Source organism: Gouania willdenowi, chromosome 3 (genome assembly GCF_900634775.1).
Source record: "Gouania willdenowi chromosome 3, fGouWil2.1, whole genome shotgun sequence".
Lineage (NCBI taxonomy): Eukaryota > Metazoa > Chordata > Actinopteri > Blenniiformes > Gobiesocidae > Gouania > Gouania willdenowi.
Window position 1 is genome coordinate 10,631,592 of NC_041046.1, and position 13,711 is coordinate 10,645,302.

The 13,711-nt window shown below is 41.4% G+C and overlaps 1 protein-coding gene across 4 annotated transcripts in view; it reads left to right on the forward strand.

Moving 5' to 3' along the window:
• Positions 1-13,711, forward strand: part of LOC114454816 (homeobox-containing protein 1-like) — a 37,059-nt gene that overhangs the window by 17,212 nt on the left and 6,136 nt on the right. For 2 of the 4 annotated variants that reach the window (XM_028435597.1, XM_028435622.1), the window contains exons 3-9: positions 935-1,020; positions 2,002-2,112; positions 3,459-3,615; positions 3,694-3,776; positions 4,281-4,376; positions 4,712-4,806; positions 13,579-13,662. In XM_028435597.1, the coding sequence (XP_028291398.1) occupies positions 935-1,020; positions 2,002-2,112; positions 3,459-3,615; positions 3,694-3,776; positions 4,281-4,376; positions 4,712-4,806; positions 13,579-13,662 (712 nt within the window). The remainder of the gene's footprint in view (positions 1-934; positions 1,021-2,001; positions 2,113-3,458; positions 3,616-3,693; positions 3,777-4,280; positions 4,377-4,711; positions 4,807-13,578; positions 13,663-13,711) is intronic. The other 2 variants (XM_028435604.1, XM_028435613.1) reach the window with 2 other exon arrangements.

Below are 13,711 nucleotides of genomic sequence, written 5' to 3' on the forward strand. Positions count from 1 at the left end.
AGCAGAGAATATTACTGCGGAATGACGGCTCTGGTTTTTTTACACATTCAGCTCCAGAAGCCTTTATCATGGCTACATCTTGTACAGTTTGCATGTGTCTACTGTTATTACACCATTGATGCAGGAGATGTAGATTTTGAGACAAGGGTGATTGGTGACCTCAGCTCTGCTTTTACATCCTAACGCACAGGAAAGATTGTTTTTCAAGTCTGATTGAGTGCTTTTGTTATTTCCCCTGTCGTTCAGTTCTTGATCAGATAAATTTCCCATTATACATGCTTCCTCAAGGTCAAAACACTTGTGCTATCACCTTTATTCTGAAGACATTGGAGCTGGAATTATTAAGTAATTTTTAGGTAAACAATACTGCCCTGCTAACAATTACATTTCTCAATTACAATTACTCATGTTCAATTACAACTCAATTATGATTGCGACAACTGACGTTTTTCCAATTAAAATTACAATTCATAATTTTCCCCGTGAGAGTCAATTACTAAAGTTCAAATTCAATTAATCAAAATTACTGAGCCTTTTAATAAATAACCTCATAAAACATCTCTAATGATAACGGGTTGGTTTGGACCCATGTCTTAAATCAGCTGTAAAATTAGGGTTGCACGATTATAGCCAAAATTATAATCACAATCGTTTCGATCAGTATTGTAATCACAATTATTTATCATGTTAGATAAAAATCTGTGTTTTTATCACACTGCTTTTGAACAAAGAATATGTGTACAATTTACAATGGAAAAATTAAGCTTCAAAACGGAATTAATATGACTACCTCCATCTAAAGACAAGATATAATTTGATGTAGTTTTACACTGATCACGTTTTCTTTAGAAACATGTAGGATTTAATTAGTAATAGTGATGACTGCGCACTGAAATATGAATGGTGAATGATACGTTATGTTCTCTGGTTGTAGGAAGGACAGTGCTTTGATCAAAGAGGAGATTAAGTCCTTTCTGGCCAACAGGCGGATATCACAGGCTGTGGTCGCTCAGGTAACAGGTGAGAATCACACACAGCTAGCACGCCCTCAAAGTTCCACCTCACGGAAACACTTTACTTGAAGTTTTATACATAAGGCTGACATGACACCTGTCATTAGCATGAATAAGGTGTCATGAAGGCTGTCATTAAGTATCATTTGTTACCCTAACCACTAACCCTTTCTTTTTAATAACCTAACCCTAACCCCACTAGATCCCTCCACCTAACCCAAAAATGCCAACATAGCTCCAAAGGTGTTTTAATTTAGCAAATGACACTTAATGACAGCCTCCATGACACCTTATTCATGCTAATAACAGGTAATGGCAGTGTAATGTCAGCCTTATGTATAACTGTTACCACTGTTGGGGTCAATTACATTTTTCAGTTACATATACGTTTTCAATTACCCATTTTCAATTACAATTCAGTTACGATTACAGTGGCCAGTATTTGTTTCCAATTACAATTATGTTTTATCCCCTGAAAGTCAATTGCAGTTATGTTCTCAATTACTGAAGTTCAATTGCAATTAATCACAATTACTAATAAAAGTTAACCTTCCTCTTGTGTTACTTATTGGTTAGCATCACTTATGACAACTGGTCCTAAATCAGCTCTAAAATGCACTAAAAAGAACTATCTATCATCTAATTTGTTTCATATCTATTGGTTACCTTGTTTTGCTTCCTAATCATTGAAAATATAGGTTTTCATATTTTTTTAAATGGTAGAATGTGGGAAAGATTGATATGACATTTTAATAATTAACTACATTTGTATAGAACTGTAACATGGTTCCCCAGTTTTGAGTAAAATTTTCATGGCAATTACAAAGTCAATTATCTGAACTCAATTACAATTTCATTTAATTAAATTTTGATTACGACAGTAAAACATTTTAATGATCAATTACGTGAACAATTATAATTGACCCCACCTTGAGTGTTACCCACCTCACTAAGTGTTTTGGGTCTGAATCAAGTCTTTATCGTTCAGGTATCAGCCAGAGTCGGATCTCACACTGGCTCCTGCAGCAGGGATCCGACCTCAGCGAGCAGAAGAAAAGAGCTTTTTTCCGCTGGTACCAACTGGAGAAGACAAATCCTGGTAATGTTTCTATCTGATCAATATTCACACATTGCTGCCACTTGTTAAAAAATGGTTCCTAAAAGCTCAGGAGTTGGAAAGTCATTTCAGTTCAGGGGTCAAATACGGAGCAGTTTTTATCCTGGAAAACGAGTAATTTCAACATTATTGTGCCATGGTTTTGCACTTCTACATGTACATAAAATACAAAATACGTAAGAAACCGACAATATCCAAGCAAAAAGTGACGGATATCAGTCCCAACAGGATTTTCACTTGAAATTTTCTAGATTTTCTGAACAATTTCTATATAATTAAAGGAAATATTGTGTAATAATTTGAGGAAATTTTAAGGACTTTCTAAGAATTTAGATTTTTTTTTCAACAGTTTAACAATAAAAATGACTACAATCATGCAGGAGTGTTGAGTTTCATTTACACAATAATTCATGTTTTCGCTGTAATTTTTTTTTTTTTTGTGGACCGAATTTGAAGCCCCAAAGGGCTGGATTTGGCCCCTGAGCCATGAGGTTGACACTTTCTTTTTGTGGTAAGAAGCTGTAACAGAGTGATGCTGTTTGTAACATAAGCCTGGGTGATATATCGAGAGTCAAGATATATCGAGATTAGTGTTTTGGTGATACAGAAAATTACGTTATGGCCTATGAAGGTATATTTTTATTTTATAGCTTATTTTGTATAAAAATTACTCACTTATGGAGTTGTTGCTTTTACTGTCTGGGCTCAATATTATTGGGTTGTGAACGCTTCATCAACCATTAGCATTAAAAGACCAAGTCCTCCTCTATGCTCCTTTTAATGTTTAACAATACAGAACAAGATTGATTTTAATAAATGTATTATACAATTTTATATTATTATTATTATTATTATTATTATTATTATTATTATTATTATTATTAATAATAATAATAATAATATAAAATTATATATTATTAAAAAATACATTATATAAAACAAAACAATATTTTAAGAATAAAGTTCAATTGTAGTTCGAGTGTGGTCATCTGAGCCTGAGTCAGTATACCCCTAGATTAAAAAAAAAAAAGTAATTAACAATTATAATTTACCCCAGCCCTGTTGTTAATATAGGCTACAAAGTTGGTGGTGTGCAATGGGATTTTTTTCAATCTAAAGATGTACCTTGGCTCAAAAAAGGTTGAAAAACACTGCCCTAGTATAACTTCTATGATGTATTTTTTCTGTGCATTATATTCTGTGATATTGTTTGATGGGATCAGATCTATGATTCAGTAATGATGGTTGTTAAAAAGTCTCAATAATGAATGTTTTGCTGTAAAACAGAGAGTGGAAATGTAAAAAAAAAAGTCCATGTGTGACTCCAGGTGCCACGCTGGCCATGAGGGCGGCCCCCTTGGCACTTGAGGATGTGATTGACTGGCATCAAACCCCACCCACATTTGGTTCAGCGCCAGGGGGCTTTCGCCTGCGACGCGGGAGCAGATTCACATGGAGGAAGGAGTGTCTGGCAGTCATGGAGAGGTAGGGAAAAGGATTGTTGAGTCAGCAGTGGTAGCAAAACAGATTTCAAACTAAAATGACTGTAATGTGTGTGTCTAGTTACTTCAGTGATAACCAGTATCCAGATGAAGCCAGGAGAGAAGAGATAGCCAACGCTTGCAACGCCGTTATTCAGAAACCAGGTGTGGGTTTCACTTTTTAACGCGTGTCCCTTAAGTATGAGCTGAGATTTGTGCCACTGGAAACTGATTTTCAATACTTGGTATTGAATTTTAAAAGCAACAACTTCATCATTTAGTTGCTGTTTTGAAACTGAGTTAGTAACTTGAAATTGTATTTTTCTTGTGGAAAAATTCCATTTCACTACACGGAGACACACTTCCGGTCCGCAAGGTTGAGCAATCAATCAAACAGTTTTTGCAGTGAATCTGAATTTTAGAAGCAGAAATATATACAAATTGTGGAATTTACTAAAATAAAAACAATTCAACAGGAAAAAATACAATTTCAAGTTACTAAATCATTAAATTCAATTTCAAGTTGTTACTTTAAAATTCAATACCAACTATTGAAATTCAGTTTCCAGTGGCACAAATCTCAGCCCATACTTATTATTGGGGTTGTGTTAATGAAGCAGACATTAGAGACACAGTTGTCAGGTTGTCTAAACTCAGTTATTGTTGCAGGGAAGAAGCTGTCGGACTTGGAACGAGTCACGTCTCTAAAGGTTTACAACTGGTTTGCAAATCGGCGCAAAGACATCAAGAGGCGCGCTAATATTGGTAATATCTACCTCTGTCTCTCTTTTACATTGAATTCACTCAATTGGGTTTTTTGTGTATGTATGTGCACTTTATCAATATAAAACTTCAGTGTTATTAGTGATTTACTGAGCTTTGGGTGCTCCTGAAATGTAAGCATATATACAGTAGTACCTCATTACAGCTATACTTGTTTTACAAACATGAAATTATATACTGTATATTCAGAGAGGCTTTTCTTAGAAACTGCTCCTTTCTTTTCTTAAATTGGCCAGTTGGGTGAAGTGGATTGTGTGTAGGAAAAGTGTTTAACCGCCCTGGGTTGATATGCTATGATGAAGTTTGTGTTTTTGAAGAAGCAGCCATTCTGGAGAGCCATGGCATCGAGGTTCAAAGTCCAGGAGGTCAGTCCAACAGTGATGAGGTGGATGGGAATGACTTCCCAGATCAGGTAAATGAGCATAACCTCATTATTTATTTAACTCTTTAGACTCAAGTAAGCCCATAGAACAGGGTTGAATTAATTTAGGTTATAGTGATGAAGTTACATAAAACCATTGACAATTCATGTAAAGAAAAAGCAAAAGTCTTTCTTTCACTGTGTAAGATGGAGTGGACTCAGTCTAACACAGTTACACAAGGGAAGACAGTGACTAATCTGAACAGTGAACCCAATGTAGCGCCCCCTAGCTTTACCTACTTGATAACAGCTATGATCGACAACGCTAACATTCAACTAGGTTCGTGAATGGATATCTTTAGTTTCCTGATCAAATAACAAGGACGAATGGACGTGAAGATGAACAATGACAATCTTTATTGCCTCATCGCTACCATGTGGCGATTCAAATGAATATCCCAAAATAAAAATATAAGTGTACAAAATAGAACTCTTCCAATGTACCAAAATACAAAATAAATTCAATAAACAAAGTTCAAATAAAAATGTCCTTTTGTGAAATCCTCCTTAGAGGAGATCCAACTTATTTCCCTTAGATTCACTTCTCCTTTATGGAAAAGACAGATGTTCTTGAATTGTTGGGTGCACCCTATTTAACACTACCCGGGTAGTTTTATTGTGTTGAGTCTTATCTGTTCCTGAATGAATGGATTGAGTCGATGATCCCGATGTCCACTGAGGGCGGCCCCACGGCTGGCCACACCGTGATTCCGGTCCGTCCACAGTCTATCGTCTCTTGGGTTGGCTCGCCACTGAACCCGAAAGGATTCAGGTTCTGGTTCTGAATGGTCCAATCCTAGTCAAAGTAAAACCAATCGGAGCTCACAGCGAGAGGGCCAACAAGACACATGCAGCGCCTCCCGTTCACTCTAACACAAGAATCAGTGCGGGGTATCCTTAGCTTGTGTGGGTGCGGCCGTCAGGTATAACGTCTCAACCGGAAAAGGAAGAAACCACAGAGTGCACACTAACATAAACACAGAGTAGGTGCGCCACCTTCTGTTCGGCGGCAAGACTACACCTCTAACCACACAGATTTATAACCCTATTATTCATGTGGGTTACACCCTCCCCTCTTGAATCTGCATGAGTCTCTTCATGCTGTAATGTAGCTCATAGGGGAATTATCATAGTCACTGATTGTGTCAAGAGCTTCGTTAAAGCTTTTAAAGAGACTTTGTGCAAAGGAGATTAAAGGTTTTCCTAACTGAATGTAGTGAAGGCGGTCAGGGGGTTGTCGTGGCCTCTCTGACTTTCGTGCAGTCTCACTTGTGTCTTCATTCGCAGGCTCCTCCAAATCACCAGAGGATTGATCATTTCCTTCATCAGCACAAGCTGGATTTTTATTTGACTTATCCATTTCATTCTCATTTTTCTCAATCTCATCTTCATTTCTCATGTCCAGTTGATTTATGTCTTTGTCTGCAGAGGACTGCTCACCCATGACTTCAGGCTCCTCACTTTCAACCATCTCAGAAGGTGTTCCAATGGTTTCAACAGGAAGACTGGTCTCATTAAGTTCATCCTGAGGACTGGAGGCTGAGGGGTTTGTTGGCATGAACGGCAAGCATTTATCCTCCGCTGCTCGATTTACACTGATGTGTTGTCTCTTGGGAACTTCGCACACCTGGACAAATCTTTTCTCAGGAATTTCAGATGATTGAATAGGATAGATAGGTGTATCGTCCTCAGACTCTGAGTGCACCTCTGAGAGCTGAGGGTGACTTTGTCTGGTTCTCGGTCTGCTGATTTTGGGTGTAGCTGGTTCAGTTTCCTCCACCTCAGTCAGGTCGCCACAAGGGAGTAAGAGATCCCTATGTAAAGTTCGAGCGGGTCCGTCCCCACTGATGGGCTGTACTTTATACACAGGTAAGTCTCCCATTCTTTGTAGAACTTTGTACACAGTTGACTCCCACTTATCTGCAAGCTTGTGTTTATTCCGCAGCCGTAGGTTCTTCACTAAAACTTGGTCACCTTGTTCTAGTGTGGACTCTCTTACGGTTTTGTCAAAACGGCGTTTGTTTCGATCAGCAACTTTTTGTGAATTCCTGGTGGCAATCTCATAACTCTCCTCTAGGCGTGCTTTCAAATTCTTGACATACTGGGAGTGGGATTTAGGAGAGCCATCTTTTACAGGTAAGCAGAATGCAATGTCCACTGGCAACAGTGGCTGGCGCCCAAACATTAGCTCATATGGGCTGAACCCTGTGACATCGTTTTTGGTGCAGTTATAAGCATGAGTTAGCGGTTTCACATAATCTCGCCAGTGACTTTTTTCTTTGCCCTTTAAGGTTCCCAACATGCCTAAAAGTGTTCGGTTAAACCGCTCTACAGGGTTTCCTCTTGGGTGATAGGGACTTGTGCGCACTTTAGTGATGCCTACCAGGGTGCAGAGTTCCTTGATGAGTTGAGACTCAAAATCTCTGCCCTGATCACTTAGCAGCCGTTCTGGAAACCCGTAATGCACCAAGAACTGTTCCCAAAGAGTCTTTGCAACTGTAGTAGCCTTCTGATCTTTTGTTGGTATGGCAACCGCATACTTAGTAAAATGATCAGTTATGACCAAGATGTCTTTAGTGTTGTGACTATCAGGTTCTAGAGATAAATAATCCATGCACACTAGCTCCATGGGACGTGTTGTTTGGATATTCACCAAGGGTGCCGATTTTTCTGGTTGTGTCTTCCTTCTGACACAACGTCCACATGACTTAAGCTTTTTCTCTACATCTCCAGCCATCTTTGGCCAGTAAAACCTTGCTCTAACCAAGTCCAGTGTTCTTTCTAAACCCATGTGCCCCATATCTTCATGTAGGCATGTGAGAATGGTGGGCCTAAGAGACTTGGGGGCAACGAACTGGTAACTCACGTTTTCTCCTGACCAACGAATTCTGTAGAGTATACCATCCTTCATCTCCAACCTTTTCCACTCCTTGAACATCAGCCTGAGCTCATCAGAGTCAGAGGCAAGGTTGGGTTTGACTTCACCTCCCGCTTCCAAGATATTGATGACCCGTCCAATGGCGGGGTCAGCCTTTTGATGTTGTTGGAGTTCTGCTGGGCTCCAAGTTGGTATGGTAGAACACCCGAGGACCTCCTCGCCGCCATAGATATCCGGTACTGCTTCAGGATGAATGGCAAGAGATTCCACTACGGTGATTGAAGATAGGTTGTCGTCATCTTTTCCTGAGAGATGGCGTTGACACAAAGCAGTAACCGTGTCTGCTGGTATGTCCTGTTGGTTAGGAGACGAAGAGAGATGATGCGAGGTGAACTGTTTGATTCGCGCTCTCTCCTCAAGGGAAGCTTGGTCATCGGCCAGGGTTTCATGAGGTCGACGGGAAAGGCCGTCTGCATCTTGGTTGCTTCTCCCAGCACGATACTTGATATTGAAATCGAAGGTGGAAAGAGCAGCCAACCACCGATAACTGGCAGCGTCAAGCTTAGCTGACTTCAAGACATAAGTCAATGGGTTGTTATCGGTAATGACCGTGAATGTGTTTCCATATAGATAGTCTTGAAATTTCTCTACAATGGACCACTTCATGGCTAGAAACTCCAGCTTGTGGGCTGGGTATCGCTTTTCACTGGATGAAAGCCCTCTGCTAGCGTAGGCAATCACACGCATTTCACCATCCTGCTCCTGGTACAGGGCAGCCCCTAGACCAGTAGTACTCGCATCGGTGTGGAGGATGTATGGTGATTTCGGGTCAGCAAAACCAAGTACAGGTGCAGAGGTAAGTTTTTCAATGATGACGTCAAAAGCTTTTTGACACTCATGGGTCCACCGTTCTTTAAAGGGTTCTTTGGGGTTGAAGTACCCCCCAGGACAAGATGTTTTTTGGCCCTTCTTGTAGGGTGGGTAGCCGCTGGTGAGGTCATTCAGAGGTCTGACTATCCTTGAATAGTCTTGAACAAAACGACGGTAGTACCCGGCAAAACCCAAAAATGACTTCAGCTCACCAAGGGTTTGAGGTCTGGGCCAAGTGCGGAGAGCACTAACTTTGTCAGGATCGGTCTCTACCCCTCTACTTGAGACAATGTGGCCCAAATACCGCACTGAGCTTTTGAAGAAGTGGCATTTTTTTTGGGGAAAGTTTCAGGCCATTTTCTCTCAGTTGCTGGAGGACATGCTTAAGCCTAATTTCATGTTCTTCTAATGTCTTTGAAAACACAATGATGTCGTCTAAGAACACTAGTACTTCCTTCAGATTGATGCTGCCCATGACTCTCTCCATTAATCGCTGGAAAGTACCAGGGGCGTTGGTAATACCCTGGGGCATGCGATTAAATTCGTAAAACCCCAAGGGGCATACAAAGGCGGTTTTAGGCTTATCACACTCCTCCATCTCAATCTGGTAATATCCAGACTTTAAATCCATGACCGAGAACCATCTGGATCCAGAAAGAGCTGAGAAAGCTTCTTCGAGGTTTGGAAGTGCATAGGCGTCTCTGATTGTCAGTGCATTTAATTTCCGGTAATCTATACAAAGACGGACCTCTCCATTTTTTTTACGAACCACCACAATTGGTGACGCATAAGGGGATTCTGATTCTCGGATCACACCTGCATCAAGGAGCGTCTGCAGATGTTTCCTCACAGCCTCGTAATCATTTGGATGGATTGGGCGGGACCTTTGCTTGAATGGGGTTCCGTCTTTTAGATTGATATGATGCTTTACTTTAGTGGCATGTCCAAAATCTAAGTCATTGGCGGCGAAAACATCACCATACTGATTTAAGCTCTTTGTTATTCTATCTTTCCACTCGTTTGGGAGAGGGGAATCGCCAAAGTCAAATTTAGGATTGGGCATGTCAGATCCATTGACTGGTTGAGGGATGACAGAACAACATTTCACTTTGTCAGTTCTTTTGTTTGGGCCTGGTGAATGGTCGTAAATCTTGTCGGGAGTATGGAGCTCAGCGATGACACAATTTGAGGGGAGTGTGACGTTATGATCATTTTCATTTCTCACCCACACAGACAATTTGTGAGGGCGCTGTTTGGTTAGGGTGATGAGGCAGCACTCTACAAATACTCCACCAGGTAAGGCAGAGGAGTCAGGTTGTTCAACGATTGCATGCTCGCTGGTGGTGTTAGCTCGGGCATAGCTTTCAAGGCAGACTCTCTCGTGGGCAGGTATCATTTGCTGCATTTTGCCTTTGAGGGTAGCTAACCCTACTTTTCCTGTAGAATTTGTTTTGTTCCTGAGCTTGAGTACACGAATGATCTGCCGGTAGCCATAAGCAGAGGACAACTTGTTTGGGTTTTTGTCACTGCAGTATTCCTCATACATGATATCGAGTGCATTTGTCCCAATTAGTACAGGTAGGTTGCAGTTACTGCGCCGGTCTGGGACCACTAAGGCCAAGGCAGAAACTTCGGGCTCAGTCTCGATGAATTCTTTTGGAAATTTGAGAGTGAGGGGGACATAACCTAAGTATGGAACGTTCTGGCCGTTGGCACCTTCAACATCCAAACTATCAAGTGATTGTATGGGATGCTCTGACAGATGGTTGTTGTAGAAAGATTGAGTTACTGTGGTCACTTGGGACCCAGAGTCAAGGAGACATGTAGCGTTGACTCCTGACACACCAACATTAACTGTACATTTCTGTCCTACAAGTTTCTTATGTAGCTGAATTTGGTGATCTACATTGTGGGATTGAATCAATGCTTTAGTCTTGGTTTTGGTTCTGGGACGTTCATTTCTAGCTCCAGTTCCTGGCAGTCCCTCCACAGGAACTGCATTCAGTTTAAACTCTCCTCCCAAGCTGCTTGTCTTTGTTTCAACTCTTTCCGTTTCTTTTCAACTAGCTCAGGGTTTGCTTCATTGCTGCAGGAAGGTACAATGTGGCCATCCTCCCCACACTTGAAACAGTACCATGGGCGGGGCTTCTTTGTGAATCTCGCCTCGGTGGAGGATGGGGTATTCTCTACAGTGGGCACTTTAGGGTTTGCATTTGTTTTCTTGCTTGGTTTTGCAGACACCTGGCTTGAACGTAGGGAGGCTTTAAGAGAAGCTATTTGGGCTTGTAGCTGAGCCATTTGCTTTCCTAGTTTTTGTGTGTCATAAGAGGCAGGTGTTGCTGCGTCGATGTCAGGGGCATGTTCTTCTACTGAGAGTGAATTTGACTGGGCTTTTGTTTTGGTAATCCCAAAGTGCTGTTTCATTCGGCTAGACTTGGCAGCTTGCCTATCTTCCTCGGAGCGTACCAAAAGGAGTAATTCAGAAAAGGGGGGTGGGTCATTTTTCTTCTGTTCAAGCTGGAGGCTGGTAATTAAGCCATTGTTCCAACAGCCTCTGCAGAATTGCTTAAGCAGCTGGCGATCCGAATCCTGAGCACCCAAACCACCTCGTTTGATAACTTTACTCAGGGTTGTCTGCAAGCGTTGCAAATATCCAGAAGGCTTTTCACCAGAGTCTTGGTTCATGTGTAGGAATTTTGCAAAGAGTTCATCTCCATCATCAATGATACCATACGCAGAGTCGAGAAGAGCAAGATATTCATGTGGAGGAGAGTTGGGCCCAAGATGCTTGACTATGGTGGTAGCAGGAGGAAGAAGGCCTTCCACCATTTTCCTGGTTGTATGTTTGTCAGACATGGAAGGATCTGCAAGGTAGAACTCAACATTGCTGCGCCATGTCTCATAATCAGTCTCTGAAGGTGGACATGGAATCTTCCCTGAGAAGGGTCTGAGTCTGGTATTGCCATGATAGTGAGAGGGCAGACTGCTATTCTTAATTACATGCTCAACCACTACTTTCTGCACCTCTGGGGTTGTGAGATGTTCAGAAGGTAAGTACAGGGTTGGTTTCCTCTGCAAGGTTGACGCCTCGGCACCTATGTCAAGTAAGGGTGAGCCACGTTCATGGGGGTGAATCAAGTCTGTAACTATTTTCAGGGGACTTGGATTAACTGCTGTGTCAGCCGCGTGTGGAGCAATTGTATGCTGAGATACCTGACTTTTTGATGTGTCAGGTTCGGTCATCTTAGGTTGGGTAGAGGCTTGAATTCTAGCTAGCTCATCTAGCAAAATCTTCTCAAAATCTGCCCCACTTAGTTTAGCAACACTTTTTAGTTCGTTTAAGTAAGTCTGAGTTAAAGTGGAACCTCTATCAGCAGTGTACAGTTCAGACAGAAGTTGTATGTGGTAAACAATATCTGGATTACTGGAAGGTCTGTCGCAAGGTAGGCTATCCTGGATATACTCAATAGCTTCACCTGATTGATATTCCACTATGACAGTGCCTTTAAACTTAGCCTCAGGGCTGGTAACCGGAATTACTCTTCGAATTTTACCATACTGTTCCAAATGCTCGAGGATTTCAACATCCGCTTCCTGGCTACCCATGCCACTTACTAAAAGAGAACTGGGCACTTTAACATTTTCAGATGTAATCGTATCCATGTTTGGATGCTACCAGTGCACACAGATGAAGTGCAATAAAATTGTCCACCGTTCAGCCTTCACGTCACGAAGAATTTAAACCACTCTCCTGGCTGGATCGCCAAGGTTTATGTAGCGCCCCCTAGCTTTACCTACTTGATAACAGCTATGATCGACAACGCTAACATTCAACTAGGTTCGTGAATGGATATCTTTAGTTTCCTGATCAAATAACAAGGACGAATGGACGTGAAGATGAACAATGACAATCTTTATTGCCTCATCGCTACCATGTGGCGATTCAAATGAATATCCCAAAATAAAAATATAAGTGTACAAAATAGAACTCTTCCAATGTACCAAAATACAAAATAAATTCAATAAACAAAGTTCAAATAAAAATGTCCTTTTGTGAAATCCTCCTTAGAGGAGATCCAACTTATTTCCCTTAGATTCACTTCTCCTTTATGGAAAAGACAGATGTTCTTGAATTGTTGGGTGCACCCTATTTAACACTACCCGGGTAGTTTTATTGTGTTGAGTCTTATCTGTTCCTGAATGAATGGATTGAGTCGATGATCCCGATGTCCACTGAGGGCGGCCCCACGGCTGGCCACACCGTGATTCCGGTCCGTCCACAGTCTATCGTCTCTTGGGTTGGCTCGCCACTGAACCCGAAAGGATTCAGGTTCTGGTTCTGAATGGTCCAATCCTAGTCAAAGTAAAACCAATCGGAGCTCACAGCGAGAGGGCCAACAAGACACATGCAGCGCCTCCCGTTCACTCTAACACAAGAATCAGTGCGGGGTATCCTTAGCTTGTGTGGGTGCGGCCGTCAGGTATAACGTCTCAACCGGAAAAGGAAGAAACCACAGAGTGCACACTAACATAAACACAGAGTAGGTGCGCCACCTTCTGTTCGGCGGCAAGACTACACCTCTAACCACACAGATTTATAACCCTATTATTCATGTGGGTTACACCAACAATTATGTTTTTAGAAATTGGAAGGAAATCCAAATTCTGGGAAAAATAAGAAGCAAATACCTCAGTTTGGTCGACAGTTTTTGCATCGATAAGCTGAGAGCAGGAATATTTATAACATTGATTTAATGTTTTATTGGTTTGTTACTCTCTTGTTTTATTCCGAGAAAAGTAAGTTGCTGTGATTTTACTGAAACTACTTCGGCCATTTTTAATTTATAGCATTATGTCTGAGGTGTAAATAATAATGCATCCAAAGACTCGGTGCCAAGTGTAGAGTAAACCCTGTTGGTCATTAGTTGTTTGTACGTGGTTAAAGCGAGGTGAAGGAAGAGGAAGTTACAGAATGTTAATGTGGTTATTTTTAACTGATTGTTGTGCTCTTGCAGTGTTGTGATACATCTTTGTTTGACAAGCGAGCCTCGGCCAAGCCGTTTGGTTTCAGCAGAGCCGACCTGTCCTCTCCCACCCAGGTGTAGCTCCACCTCCACAGTATTCCTAAAATCCTTAGAGAGCCTGAGA